At 44.4% G+C, this 14,333-nt stretch overlaps 1 protein-coding gene across 2 annotated transcripts in view; it reads left to right on the forward strand.

Moving 5' to 3' along the window:
• The window catches only part of DSCAM (DS cell adhesion molecule), an 812,726-nt gene that overhangs the window by 690,394 nt on the left and 107,999 nt on the right, over nucleotides 1–14,333 (forward strand). For both annotated transcript variants that reach the window (XM_055279737.2, XM_063640588.1), the window contains 2 exons: nucleotides 6,095–6,335; nucleotides 8,151–8,297. In XM_055279737.2, the coding sequence (XP_055135712.1) occupies nucleotides 6,095–6,335; nucleotides 8,151–8,297 (388 nt within the window). The remainder of the gene's footprint in view (nucleotides 1–6,094; nucleotides 6,336–8,150; nucleotides 8,298–14,333) is intronic.

Consider the following 14,333-nt stretch of genomic DNA (forward strand, 5'->3'; position numbering starts at 1 on the left):
AGGCAGTCAGAGAGGAACCCAGGTGAGCAAGCAACACCCAGGAGGCATTAGTCTTGAGAGATGAGGCAGCGATCAGATCTCACAACAGGTACTACTGAGATCGGGAGACAGAGATCAAAGAGGCATGGTCAAAGTGGTTTCCTAGGAAATTTGTCTTCTCCAATATTATGCAAGTCAGATTCAAAATATGTTTCCAGATCCCTACCTGATTTCTTGTTTTCCTTGTCTTCTTACCCCACCATTAACCTCATTCACTGAGTTTCATGATAGTGAACCATTATTTCCACCCATGTATCAATTGTTCCACAGTGCTAATTAACAACCTTAATACGGTGTTCTAAAGATCATTTCCCTATAAGGATGTATTCTCTATACCCCAGAAAACCTTCTCCCTTTGTTCCAAGTAGACACATGCTCCAAGCAAAGATGTCTAAAGCATCATTCAAAACAATTTTCCAGTAAACGATCTAATGCACTAATTTGCCTTGGGAATATGAAGCCCACTGCCAGACAGATGGATTCAAGTGTCTCCACTAAGCACACCTTCCACTCCCACTGACTTGTCCATGACTCAGAGTGAGCCTCTAGTGTCATCTTCGAAAACCTGAACCACAGGCCCTAACATTCCTTACACTTAATATACAAAATCTCTACATTTATGGATTTTTTTCAGAGGTTGTTTTAAAATACATCCACAAGGATTTCTTTAATTTAAATACATTTCTAAATTTCAATCTGACTAGTCTTATCTACAAATTAATAAAGTAACTTAAACTTTCCCTGAGAGAGTAAGAATTTTTGCTTGCTTTTATGCATAAAAATATACAATTTTCTCTTCATGTGATCTATTAAATTTTCCTCTGATTAGAAATGCCATGTATACTATTACTTTACAAAACTAACAAACTTTGCAAAAGGGTGAAAAGTTCTCTGAGGCTCTATGAGTGGTTAATACCAAATACAACTTTGGAGAATTCCTACCCTGTACTTGCCTTGAGATAGTTGTTTTAACATATTTGACCTTTTGTTTCTTCATCTCTAAAGAAGCATACTTACACTGTGTGGGGTTTTTGTGGGAAAGAAAATGAAAATACATAAAGCACCAATTACAATGGGAAAAAAACAGTGTTCAGTAAGTGGAAGTGGAGGTGGTAGAGGTGGTAGTAGTTGTAGTGGTCATTGTGGTGGCATTCATGTTGGTGTTGGGATAGTGATGGAATGATGGATGGTTTCGGTGATAGTGATGTTGGCACTGGGATTGTGATGGAGTGATGGATGGTTGTGGTGATAGTGATGTTGGTATTGGGATAGTGATGGAGCAATGGATGGTTGTGGTGACAGTGGTATTGGTGTTGGGATAGTGATGGAGTGATGGATGTTGTGGTGACAGTGGTATTGGTGTTGGGATAGTGATGGAGCAATGGATGGTGGTGGTGGCAGTGGTGTTGGTGTTGGGATAGTGAAGAAGTAACGGATAGTGGTGGTGATAGTGATGGTGGTATTGGGATAGTGATGAAGTGATGGATGGTTGTGGTGATAGTGATATTGGTGTTGGGATAGTGATGGAGTGATGGATGGTTGTGGTGATAGCAATGTTGGTGTTGGAATAGTGATGGACTGATGGATAGTTGTGGTGATAGTGATGTTAATATTGGAATAGTAATGGAGTGATGGATGGTTGTGGTGATAGCAATGTTGGTGTTGGAATAGTGATGGACTGATGGATAGTTGTGGTGATATTGATGTTAATATTGGAATAGTAATGGAGTGATGGATGGTTGTGGTGATAGTTATATTGGTGTTGGGATAGTGATTGAGTGATGGATGGTGGTGGTGATAGTGTTGTTGGTTTTGGGATAGTGATGAAGTGAAGCATCTTTTTAGTGACAGTGATGGTGGTAACATCAAGGATGATGATGGAAGTAGTGGAGGTTGAAGTGTGGTTTGTTGGTGAAGTTTGTGATAAATATGGTGGTAAAGTTGGAAGAAGTGATAGAGGTGCGTCTACCATTAGGTTATTTTTATGGCAGTGATGTTGATACTGGTGGTTGTAATGCTGGTGATGTCATTGCTGGTGGTGGTGGTGTTCACAGTATTTTTGGCAGAGATGAAGCTGGTGGTGATGATGGTGGTAGAGATGGTAGTAGTGATGGTGGTGGCTTGGCTGTGTGGGGGACCTGATGGAGTGGCATTGATGTTGGCAGTGGTGACAGTGACCTGCAGAGGTGGTAAGCATTGATTGGTGGTGGTGGTCATCATGGTGGAGGTGCCAGTTAGTGTTGTAATTGAAATAGAAAGATAACCTAGAGATGAGTTAGCACGCTACCTTTGTAAAAAACAGCTTTATTGAGATACAGTTAGCATGTCACAGCATTCCCTATTTTAAGTGTATGATTCAGTGGTATTTCATATGTTTACAGAGATGTGCAGCCATAGCCGTAATTGTAAACATTTTCATCACCCCACAGAGAAATCTTGCAACCACTGGCAGCTGCTCCCATCCTCTCCCGCTACCTTTTAAGTCTGTTTTTAAACCTTATAGTTTGGGGACCTGCAAGCTATGAAACTGAAAGTATATGTTCCCTTTATAAGAAACACGTCTCACTTCTTCCTCAGGTGCAACAATTTATTCTGCATGAAAACTGTAGATCATATTAGCACCCTGAAAAAAAAAAGATGTAAAAACTACTACCATCAAGTAACTCATAACTCTACTCAATATATTTCATTTCAAAATTGGAATATTAAGAAAAATGGAGGAGAGCTCTCTTGTTTGTTCCTTGTGACATAATCCCTTAACTTACCATATTATATTGCACATCTGGAAGAATAATAATCAAAAAAGCCCTATCTCATTAACAGCCAATTGAAACATGGACTTAAAAAATAAGACAGTCATCTACTTCTGGGACTTGAGTTCAATAAGCAAACTTAGAAACAGAGAAACTATATCGTGAAGGTGTCTAACATAGTATCTGTGGTAGTAAATAAACCTGGAAACAATAATATCCCCAACAATTAAAAAAAGGGCAAATAAAATAAAACATCAATATGATGGAATATGATATTTAAAGGCTATGAAGTAAAGATGGGAATATAATCATAATAGCATATTAAATGAAGAAGAAAAACTCAGACACTAAATTGTACAGGCTACAAACATAGCTATGTGGGGCAAAACACTTTACTTTAGATAAATAGACCGAAATGCATCAAAATGTGAATAGAATTGCATTGGATAGAAATGGTAGTTGTTTACTTTTATTATAAAACAAAATGAGATAATTATTCCGCACAATATTTTGCAGAAGTATCAACTAAGAACAAATAAGCTTTATTTTAGAACCACAGGACTAACATATAGTTCTTCTAACAAAAATGTAAAGAATTTTCTTTTTCTTTTCAACAAAATATTGAAATGGAACAGAACAAAAACACCTGTGTTGTCTATTATACTTAAGCTAGTTAGGATGTGTTTTCACCCATGGAGAGGAAAAAAGGGAAGATTTCTCCATTCTACCTGTACAAACAGATCACAAGCAGGATTAATTCCACCAAACTGGGGGAACAACGTGTCAGCAAGCAGGTCCCTTCATTCTTGTGGAGGACTTAGCTAAATTGGTGGCTCTATGAAGACACTTTCTCACAGGCATTTGACTTCACTGTCTACTCTTCTTGACCTGACTCCACAGCCCCCATACTGTGAATCCAACTTGCTGTCTTAGGGAGGCTTAAAGCCTCACTGGGAGCCAGTTGAACAATTAGAATATTTAATGGAGGTAAAACTCATTTAAAAAATAATATTATTTTATTTGGGTCACTATATCTAACATTAAAACACTACGTAAAATAGGGGAAATCTCTTTCTTGGTAAATTTGACTTATAGGTGACGTTTACAGGGAAATTAATTTGATTAATTAGGTCACATAAATGCAATTCAGTGGTTGCAGCAAAACAATTTTCACGTAGAGTAATTGAATTTTCAAAACATAGAATCTTGAAATCTATTTCTAAACAGTGAGAAAAGCCATAGCCCATCAATGCAAAAGGCAGCACATCTGTGGATTCAGAGATGCATAGACATCTGTTTATAATAAAAAAGGTATGAGCTCTTCCACCAGGATCTAACTCCGAGCCAACAGATACAAGTAAATAAATGGCTTACGCGACTGTTTCACTGACACCTGCTGGCACCGTGAATATACTAAATTAGATTGGCTGTTGGGAAAAGCAAGTGGAGTCCAAGAAAACCATAAATGGAGAAACTTGCTGTGAAAAATAAAAATGATTTTAATGCTCTTGGATAAGCCAGACTTACTACTAATGACAGTCTGAGGCATGGAATCCCCTGAGAAGTTATTATTAGGCAATCCGTAAGTGTTTGCTGAATCCATCAACACTGTTCATCAGCTCAAAACCTTCTTCTGACTTCTCATTGTCTGCCCTCCCCCGGTCACATTTGGCAGGTTTTCAATGCTCCGCTCTGTCTGTTCCCTCCCAACTCACCGCTGGGCAGGTGCGCACCCTTTGCAGACTCCACTCACCCCATCCTCCTTCCACTTCTCTGAGCCGTGCCCCGCCCCCACCCCGCCCGTCAAGCCCACCTGGGCTCTGAGTCTTCCCACCACTTCAGACCACCCACACTCACACTTTCTAGACGCCTGCTGGCCTTCACCTTCTTACCATGCATTTCCACACTTCATAGTTCTCTGCAGGTTCTTAAGTGCTTATGTCCTCTCTCCAGGTCGATTATAAGCACTTTCAGGAAGGAGAAAGCTTTCAGAGCCCTGAGAGATCTAGATCCATAATTTGTAGTTAAATGTATGTGTGTATGTGTATATGTATATACATACATATGTACATGTATACATATATACATACACACACACACATAAACACACATATCTGTTGACTGCCTGAAAGTCTACAAAACCTTTATTCCCTAGAGCCTCATCTTGGTGGCATTCACATATCTTTTTTTTTTTGTTTTTGAGACTGAGTCTTGTTCTGTCACCCAGGCTGGAGTGCAGTGGCGCAATCTCGGCTCACTGCAACCTCCGCCTCCCAGGTTCAAGTGATTCCCATTTTAGCCTCCCAGGTAGCTGGGACTACAGACACCCACCACCATACCTGGCTAATTTTTGTATTTTTAGTAAAGGCAGGGTTTCACCATGTTGGCCAGGCTGGTCTTGAACTCCTGACCTCAAGTGATCCACCCGCCTCAGCCTTCCAAAGTGGTGGGATTACAGGTGTGAGCCACCGCACCCGGCCTTATACCATTTTTGAAAAGGCTCTGGTTTCTAAATGAGTCCTACACATCAGCCTAAATCCTACTTTGATCTGGTGGACCATCTTCACATCAGCAGGGTGGAGTTAGCACCAGCCTCTCTCTCGCCCCGCATTTAATCACCCCCAAATCATTCCAGAATGACTCGGGGCTTCATGAAAGAGATTACCTTCCTATAGGGCGTGCACTCACCTTCCCATGCCAGTTTTCAACCTGGAAACACCGTGATTCTGGGATATTTCCTTAGAATGTAAGCTCCATGAGGACAGGGGTCTTTTGTTTTCTTACATTTCCAAACTCAATTCTGTTCCCCGGTGCCTGGAACAAGGCCTGGCACACAGCAGTGAGCCCGAGAGTCCTTGCTGGGTGCAGGCCTGAGGGTCAGTCTCACCCAGTTGTAAGCGTACCTGGAGACGCCACAAACATGGTCTGTATTTTGACACTTTCTCGCCAATTAGACAAGTCAATCAGGACAGCATGAAGGACAGAATGAGAGCGCAGGCTCTGGGGCCCAACACCCAGGTTCAGATTCCCCTCCTGCCATGTATACTCAGGTGACCTCCTGTGTCCATTGACGGTCCAATGGCTCAGAGGGGCTGGGAGGGCCGGATGCATTCACAGGTAAAGGAAGGGTGTCTGGCACAGACCAAGCACTGTATGTGGGTTTGCGGCTGCTACCGGACCACCACCCCAGCATCGTAGCGATGACTCCACTTTATTTCTGCTTTCCTACGTGGGTGTGGACGTTGATTTCGCTCTTGTCCTACCTCCAGACTTCTTTAGTGTGTCTTTTCTCTCCTGTTTAGGCTCCCAAGAAACATTTGCAAAATGGGATTATCCGTGGCTACCAAATAGGTTACCGAGAGTACAGCACTGGGGGTAACTTCCAATTCAACATTATCAGTGTCGACACCAGCGGGGACAGTGAGGTTTACACCCTGGACAACCTGAATAAGTTCACTCAGTACGGCCTGGTGGTGCAGGCCTGTAACCGGGCCGGTACGGGGCCTTCTTCTCAGGAAATCATCACCACCACTCTCGAGGATGGTAGGTTCGGCCGGGGCCTGTTCGTGGCTTTTCCCTCCGCAAAGCTTCCCTCGGGTCTGCCCCGGGGCTCCCCCAACTTCACACTCCCCCGCCCCCTGACTTTGCAGTGACCTGCAGGGCCTGGGGTCTCGGGTGGAAAAGCCTTCCCTCGTGACCTCGCCCGCCCTGCTGATTCGCCCCCCTGGGGCAGGGCTGCATTGCAAAGCAGCAAGTCCCTCCCATTTCAGACTCTTCCTCATTCATTTCAGGTACAAGAATTGGGCTTTTCTGGAGTGAAAACAAGGCTCTCTCTATTACTGCAGAAGTCTCACGAGAATGCAGAAATGCTAGTTGCTAAAAAACTTTCTCCCAAATGCTAAGAAGGTTTTTTTTTTAATTTATTTTTTTTTTTATTGCTTCCTATTTTCAAGCATTCTGAGCACAGAGAAAAGGAATTTTCAGATCGCACAGTGATCGATCGCCCCCTAGCGGCCGAGATAAATTAATTAGCCCTTCCACCATGACACTGAGAATAACTCAGAAGCCCAAAGTTCCAGTAGTGCTTGGAAATAGAGAACGCTGGTAGCCAGAGGCACAGTGTTTTCGGCAGAAAGTTAAGATATGGGGTTATTTGTAGCAATAAGTGGTAGCTTTGAAGGCAGGAAGCTGGCACTACATTTACCTCTTGTGCAGTTAGCCATTTGATCATAGATTTTTTTTTTGAGACGGAGTCTCGCTCTCTCTCCCAGGCTGGAGTGCAGTGGCGCGATCTCGGCTCACTGCAAGCTCCGTCTCCCGGGGTTCACGCCGTTCTCCTGCGTCAGCCTCCCGAGTAGCTGGGACTACAGGCGCCCGCCACCACGCCCGGCTAATTTTTTGTATTATTAGTAGAGACGGGGTTTCACCGTGTCAGCCAGGATGGTCTCCATCTCCCGACCTCATGATCCGCCCGCCTCGGCCTCCCAAAGTGCTGGGATTACAGGCGTGAGCCACCACGCCCGGCCGGCCCTTGATCACACATTTGACGAGGCAGATAGGACTTGTACCTGTAATATCTGACAATTTTTGCGAGGAGAGGAGTCTTCAATGACTGGCAGTCTGAACACTGGAATTGTCTATCTTCACAATTGCAGTCGTCGTTAAATATGCCTTTGTTTTTGCTTCAATCCTCATTTTTCATTAAGATGCGTGTCTCAGCCAGTATTTTGCACGCCCCCCCCCCCCGCCCTCCTAGCGCCAACATTTAAGGTTTACAAAAGCTCAGTACTAAAAATACTTTCAATATTCTTCTGACGCGTCTCCTCGTCTCTGGTCTCTCTTCCCTCCAGGGAAAGGGATGAGGATGAGACAGGAGAAATCTATGATTATATTTCTACTTTTAAGCACTTTACAATGGTTCAGCTTCCAATTTATATGCCATATATTACTAAATACAGAGGTACTGTACTCTATAAAGTATATGCAACTTAAAGAAGTAACTTCGAAGAGTAAGGGGGAAATAAATCAGACAAACAATGATTTTCTACTCAGGCAATAAAATTAAGAAGGGTACACAACTCAAGTCCCAGTAACTGTCCTGAAAGTAAAGAAACTGAGTTGGAAGGAGAGACTGTGGAATCCGTTAGAATATATGCATTGACTCATGATATTTTACTGAGTACTGAGTTATCGTAAGATTTATCCAGAGAAGTGATCTTTGTTATTTTTTCATTCGTTTTGGGGTTGAGTGCAATTTTTTTGTTCGCATATTGAAATATTAAAATATGTTGCTTTTTCAGTATTGCTTTGCTCATAAACCACCCACAGTTATTACAGATTCTAATTATTTGATTTCAGTGCCCAGTTACCCCCCCGAAAATGTCCAAGCCATAGCAACATCACCAGAAAGCATATCAATATCCTGGTCCACACTTTCCAAGGAAGCCTTGAATGGAATTCTCCAGGGGTTCAGAGTCATTTACTGGGCCAACCTCATGGACGGAGGTAAGAGGACTAAACTAGGACTTTGGGTTTGCCTCCAGAGAATGCATGATGGAATTTGCAGACCGCTCCTAGTTCCTAACAAGGGGCTCAAGATATGGCGGGCACCTCTTTATCAATAGACACTTTCCCCTTTTCTGTCATCCCTCACCCGACATTTGAACAGGTCTCTCTGTTTAAAACATCACACGTCTTCGAAACCCAAGTTGAAGCCTAGGCGGGGGCGGCACTTGGGAAATTTCAATATGGATGTATTTTCCTAATTATGAGTGTCTATGTCAAGACTCTGCAGGCAGCACCAAAACCTCCATCTCTATCTAGAACATTCTGTGTGATATGTATTCTAAAATGTTGGCCTCTTCCTATTTCCCAAATAGAACTCTGCGGGGAAACATTGAAGTTCCCGTAGTTGTGCTGTAAGTGGGTGTGGGAAGAGTGCCCAGGCACATGGAGTGGGGCACTCAGGAGAGGGCCAGGAAGTTCAGGGCCCTCCCATTTTGTCTCCTGTTTCTCTTTCTCCTCTTCCTTCCCCTTCTCCTCCTCTCTCTTTTCCTTGTTCTTTAGAGAGAGAGAGAGAGAGAGAGTGTGTGTGTGTGTGTGTGTGTGTGTGTGTATTTCAAGTAGTAGGGCAAAATTTTCCTGTTTGTTTAGGGCAAGACTTTGAATAAATGACTTTCTTAAGTGGCCATAATATTGGGGCCACAAGTTTCTTGGAGCGACACCTCGGTGTCTTCGTCCTCAGGCTGCGAGTGGTGCCCACCAGGCTGGGCCGGGCTGCGTGAGTGTGCTGGGGCAGAGCAAGGCTGCAGCCCCCTACAGGAGAGGCCTCTGGAAGTCTGCTCACTGTCTCTATCCCAAGCCTGGGGGGCCCACACCTGCCTCCTCCCCTGCCCTCCATTTCCAGCCCCTTCCTGCGCCCCCTGTCACTGGACAGTACCTTCGCTCTTGTTTGGGGTTTCTTTTCTGTTTTTGAGACAGGGTCCCCCTCTGTCACCCAGGCTAGAGTGCAGTGGCACCATCTCAGCTCACTGCAACCTCCACCTCCCCGGGCTCAAGCAATTCTCCTGCCTCAGCCTCCCAAGTAGCTAGGATTACAGGCGTGCGCCACCACGGCTGGCTAATTTTCCATATTTTTAGTAGACATGGGGTTTCACCAGCTTGGCCAGGCTGGTCTTGAACCCCTGGCCTCAAATGATCTACCCGCCTTGGCCTCCCAAAGTGCTAGGGTTACAGGCGTGACCCACCACTCCCAGCCTGGGGCTTCTTTCAACCCGTCTGACTGGGTGTGATCCCTGATGAGTGCTGACCTCTAATTTTGGGCAAATGCAGTCAAGGACCTATCCCTTCCCTGCTCAGGACCACCTGGATCTGTTCTACCAGGCAGGCCCCTGTCCTCGTGCAGGTAAACAGAGGGCCCCACGGGTGGCAGGAGCCTCCACGGGTGGTGCAACAGTAAAGGCAAGAAGACACATGAGCAGCACAAGCATTACTGGCTCAGCGAGCACAGGCCTTCGAGTCTTAGCTCTGCGTGTCCCTAACTGGATGTGTTTCTCAGGACTGAGACCAGACCTCATGCCTTTGATGCCGCATATAGTACCTGGAGCAGTACCAGCCATGGGAGGCGATCTAGAAGGACCCCCCCCAGGTCCTGCAGCAGACACATTTGCTAAACACCCACTCGACACTGAGCTCTTGGGAAACACTAAGGTTGCTGTGTCTGTGCCTGTGGAGGTTCCAGACCAGTGACCGAGGGAGATGCTAATGAATACAGAACCACAGACCCAAGAAGGGACAGCCCCACAGAAGGGCAGATTTAAGTAGATGATTCTGTAACACCTTCACCCCTCCCACCTAAAGACGAGTTTTAAAACACCACAGAATAGAGAGCAATGAAAATTTGCAAAAGTCGTATATTTTATGGACAAAATACCATAGGATATCATTACATATGTTTCTTCTGATTCTCACTCCTTATATTGAGTGGATGAAATTAAATATCCTTAATGTTCTTCGAAAGGCAGTGTTATGCTAAGATGTCTCTTCTGTTCTTATTGGAAATATTTCCAGAATCCAGTGGTGACTTCATCCACATCACCCATATTTTCTAAACTCACCCACATTTGCTAGCATTGCCTGCTGGCATCTTCATTCCAAAATGAAAGATGTGGCTTCATACCTTTAAAGCTTTGAAAACTTGAATATTCAAAAACAAAGGAATGCTTGGGAGTGTGCATGCAGCTTTTTAAAGATACTTTCACTCATGGGATTAAAATCAAAGTGATGAGATAAATGTACAATGTAGAAGTCTGCACTTAATTTCCAAAAGATAAGCAAGAAACCTGCGGAAACATGAACCTGCCTGCAAATGGTCACTCCTCCTGCTACCTGAGAGATTTCACTGATGAAGCAGGTCAGTTCACGGGGCTACTGGACACTTTCGCACAAACTCCTCAGACTGTGGCCTCCGGGGCTGGCTGGATTCCCACAGACATTGAGCAGGAAGTGACTGCTGACTGACACCACATACACATGTGCACACACCACACATACAGGCACCCCACATACACCACACACCACACCACACATACACACCACACACACACACCTCACATACATCACAGACCACACCACACCCACACATATCCCACACTCACCACACCTCACATGCACGTGCACACACAACACACACATGCACACCCACCACACATACACACACCCCACATACACCACACATACCGCACACACACACCACACAGACACCACACATACACACCACACACACACCCCACATACACCACATATCACACCACACACACATCCCTCATATACCACACGCCACAGGACACACACCCCTCATACACATACACAAACCCCATGTACATCACCCACCACACGACACACACTATATATACCACATACCACACCACATGTACACAAACACCACATGCACCTATGAAAGGAAAATCTGTTTTTGGCCCCAAAATCACTAAGGAAAAGTCAGGCTGGAAACTGCTCAGGGCCAACCTGCCTCCCTTTCTATTCAAAGTCACCCCTCTGCTCACTGAGATAGATGCATGTCTCATGGCCTCCTTTGGAAAGGCTGACCAGAAACTCAAAAGAATGCAACCCTTCCCCTCTCACCTACCTGTGACCTGCGAGGCCCCTCCTCACTTCCAGTCTTCCTGCCTTTGCTTCGAGTTGTCCTGCCTTCCAGACCCAACCAATATACTTCTGAACTTATATTGATTGATGTCTCATGTCTCCCTAAAATGTATAAAACCAAACTGTGCCCCGACCATCCTGGGCACATGTTGTCAGGACCTCCTGAAGCTGTGTTGTGGGTACGTCCTCACCCTTCGCAAAGTAAGCTTTCTAAATTAACCGAGACCTGCCTCAGATTTTCAGGGTTCACATACCACACCACACACACCCCACATACACCATGTACCACACCACACGTACACATCACACATACACACACCACATACCACACCACACATCCCACATACACATGCATACACACACCACACATACACACACACACACACACACAACACACACTAAACACACCACACATACACCACATACCACAACCCCAGGCACATCTCACATACAGACCACAGACACCACACATACACACAGCCCACATATACTGCACACCACACGACACATATGTACCACACACACCACACATACACACCCCACATACACCACACACCATACCACACATCACACCACACACACACCCCACAAACAGACACACACCCCACATACACATACCCGACATACACCACACACTCACCACACACACCTCACATACACCACATACCACACCACACACACCCCGTATATGCCACACACCACACATACGCAAACCCCACATACACCACACACTCCACATACATATGCGCACACACACCCCGAATACACCACACACTACACCACACACTACACCACACATACACACACACCACCACGCACACCCCACACACACCACTCACCACACCACACATCACACAACACACATAACACACCCCATGCTACTCACAACATATACCGCATACACACACCACACACACACCACACACACTGCATACACACACCACACACACACACCATACACACAGGCGCACACACCCCATGCACATCACACACCACAAACACCACACACACACCCCATGCACATCACATACCACAAACACCACACACACACCCCACACATTCACACAGGCTGAGAGGGGCAAATATTGTTACTACCACTTTAATTAGCAATAACCCGTATACTTTCCAAAATATGTTTAAGAAAGAATTCTGTTGTTAATGTGATCAGATGAAATAAAACTGGTTAGTATATTTGATAAAGAAGGTTAAATAAACAATATTTTGATGAATGTTCTGATAATTTTTTTCATGGTCAGAAAGTTAAATCATGGTTAAGGCCTGAAAGAAACAATTTATTTGAGAGTGCTAGGAAAATTGTATCCTTTGAAAAGTTACCGTTTTCCTCTGAATTTTTGCCACCTTCCATCTCATCCATCTTTCTTCATGGCACAAATGGTACATTCTGAAAGGAAGCAACAATTAGGTGCCAACTGGAGTGTGTGGGCAGCTGGGGCTTGCTTCAGAAGCTATTCCCACACCTATTGTTTTCTGCCTTAAAACCCTCTGAGAATGAGGCATGATATAAATACACAAAACTATTTTGTTTAAAACAAAATTTGTAATAGAAAAAATCTGATATCTAAATTTATTTTATATATATTTTTAATTTTATGTCGCTCATGACCTCAACTGAACAATACACTTCAGTTAGTGTGTGTGTGTGTGTGTGTGTGTGTGTGTGTGTGTGTGTGTATTAGCCCTACAGGGGCATGAAAGCTAGACTGTAGAAATTCATGTTTAAAAAGAAAAAGCGTTAAAAAGAATGGCAAACTAAACACTCAGTTTTGTATCTGGCTTTCTTTTTTTTTCATTCTTTGCTTTTTATTTCTTCCATATCTGCTAGTCACCCAGTATCTGTCACCAGGAAAATAGCCTTCCTTCACAGTCTATGAGGCGTTCTAGCAGATAGAGCCAACTGTGGCTCAGGTAGTTTTAGAAATCTTAAAATTGGGGTTTTGACTGCCTTCGTCTTCATGGTTCATGATAAATTAGTTAATCAAAATAACTTGAACCCGCTAATGAGTAAACATCCAAATGTTAATTCTAATTAGTATATTAACCGTTAGCATTTTTAATCATTTTGTTTTAAGTGTTTGCTTTTTTTTTTTTTTTTTTTCTTGAGACAGAGTCTTGCTCTGTTGCCCAGGATGGAGTGCAGTGGTGCAATCTCGGCTCACTGCAAGCTTCACCTCCCAGGTTCACGCCATTCTCCTGCCTCAGCCTCCCGAGTACGTGGGACTACAGGTGCCCGCCACCACGTCAGGCTAATTTTTTGTATTTTTAGTAGAGATGGGATTTCACCGTGTTAGCCAGGATGGTCTCGACCTCTTGACCTCATGATCCACCAGCCTCGGTCTCCCAAAGTGCTGGGATTACAGGCGTGAGCCACGGTGCCCAGCCAAGTGTTTGCTCTCTTTAAGAAGATCAGAGAGGCCAGGTTGTCCTTCTCCCTCCCCACCAGGCTCCTCTTCCTCATTCTGTCTGATTCAAGAGTTGCATAGCTGGAGGGTCACAGCTTTCTCCTATATTGCGAAATGATCCTACTTTTTCTGTGAGGTGGACACCCTGCACTCTTGGGAAAAAAGACCTTCATCAAAGTCTCATAACCAGCTCCCAGCACCCTGCCCTGACCAGCCCCTCCCTGCAGCTGTATTTTTATGGATTGTGTGTGTGCATATCTGTAGGGATGTACGTGTGTGATATTTGACAGTGAAGTTTCTAAATCTGAAAACATCTTAATGAGTTCTATATTTAAAGTTTGTCCATTAGCATATGAGTTTTCAATTAGTTTGTTTAAAGACAGGGTCTGGCTCTGTCATCCAGGCTGGAGTGCAGTGGCACAATCACAGCTCACTGCAGCCTCCAGTTCCTGGGCTC

Source organism: Symphalangus syndactylus, chromosome 5, assembly GCF_028878055.3.
Source record: "Symphalangus syndactylus isolate Jambi chromosome 5, NHGRI_mSymSyn1-v2.1_pri, whole genome shotgun sequence".
NCBI classification, from domain to species: Eukaryota; Metazoa; Chordata; class Mammalia; order Primates; family Hylobatidae; genus Symphalangus; species Symphalangus syndactylus.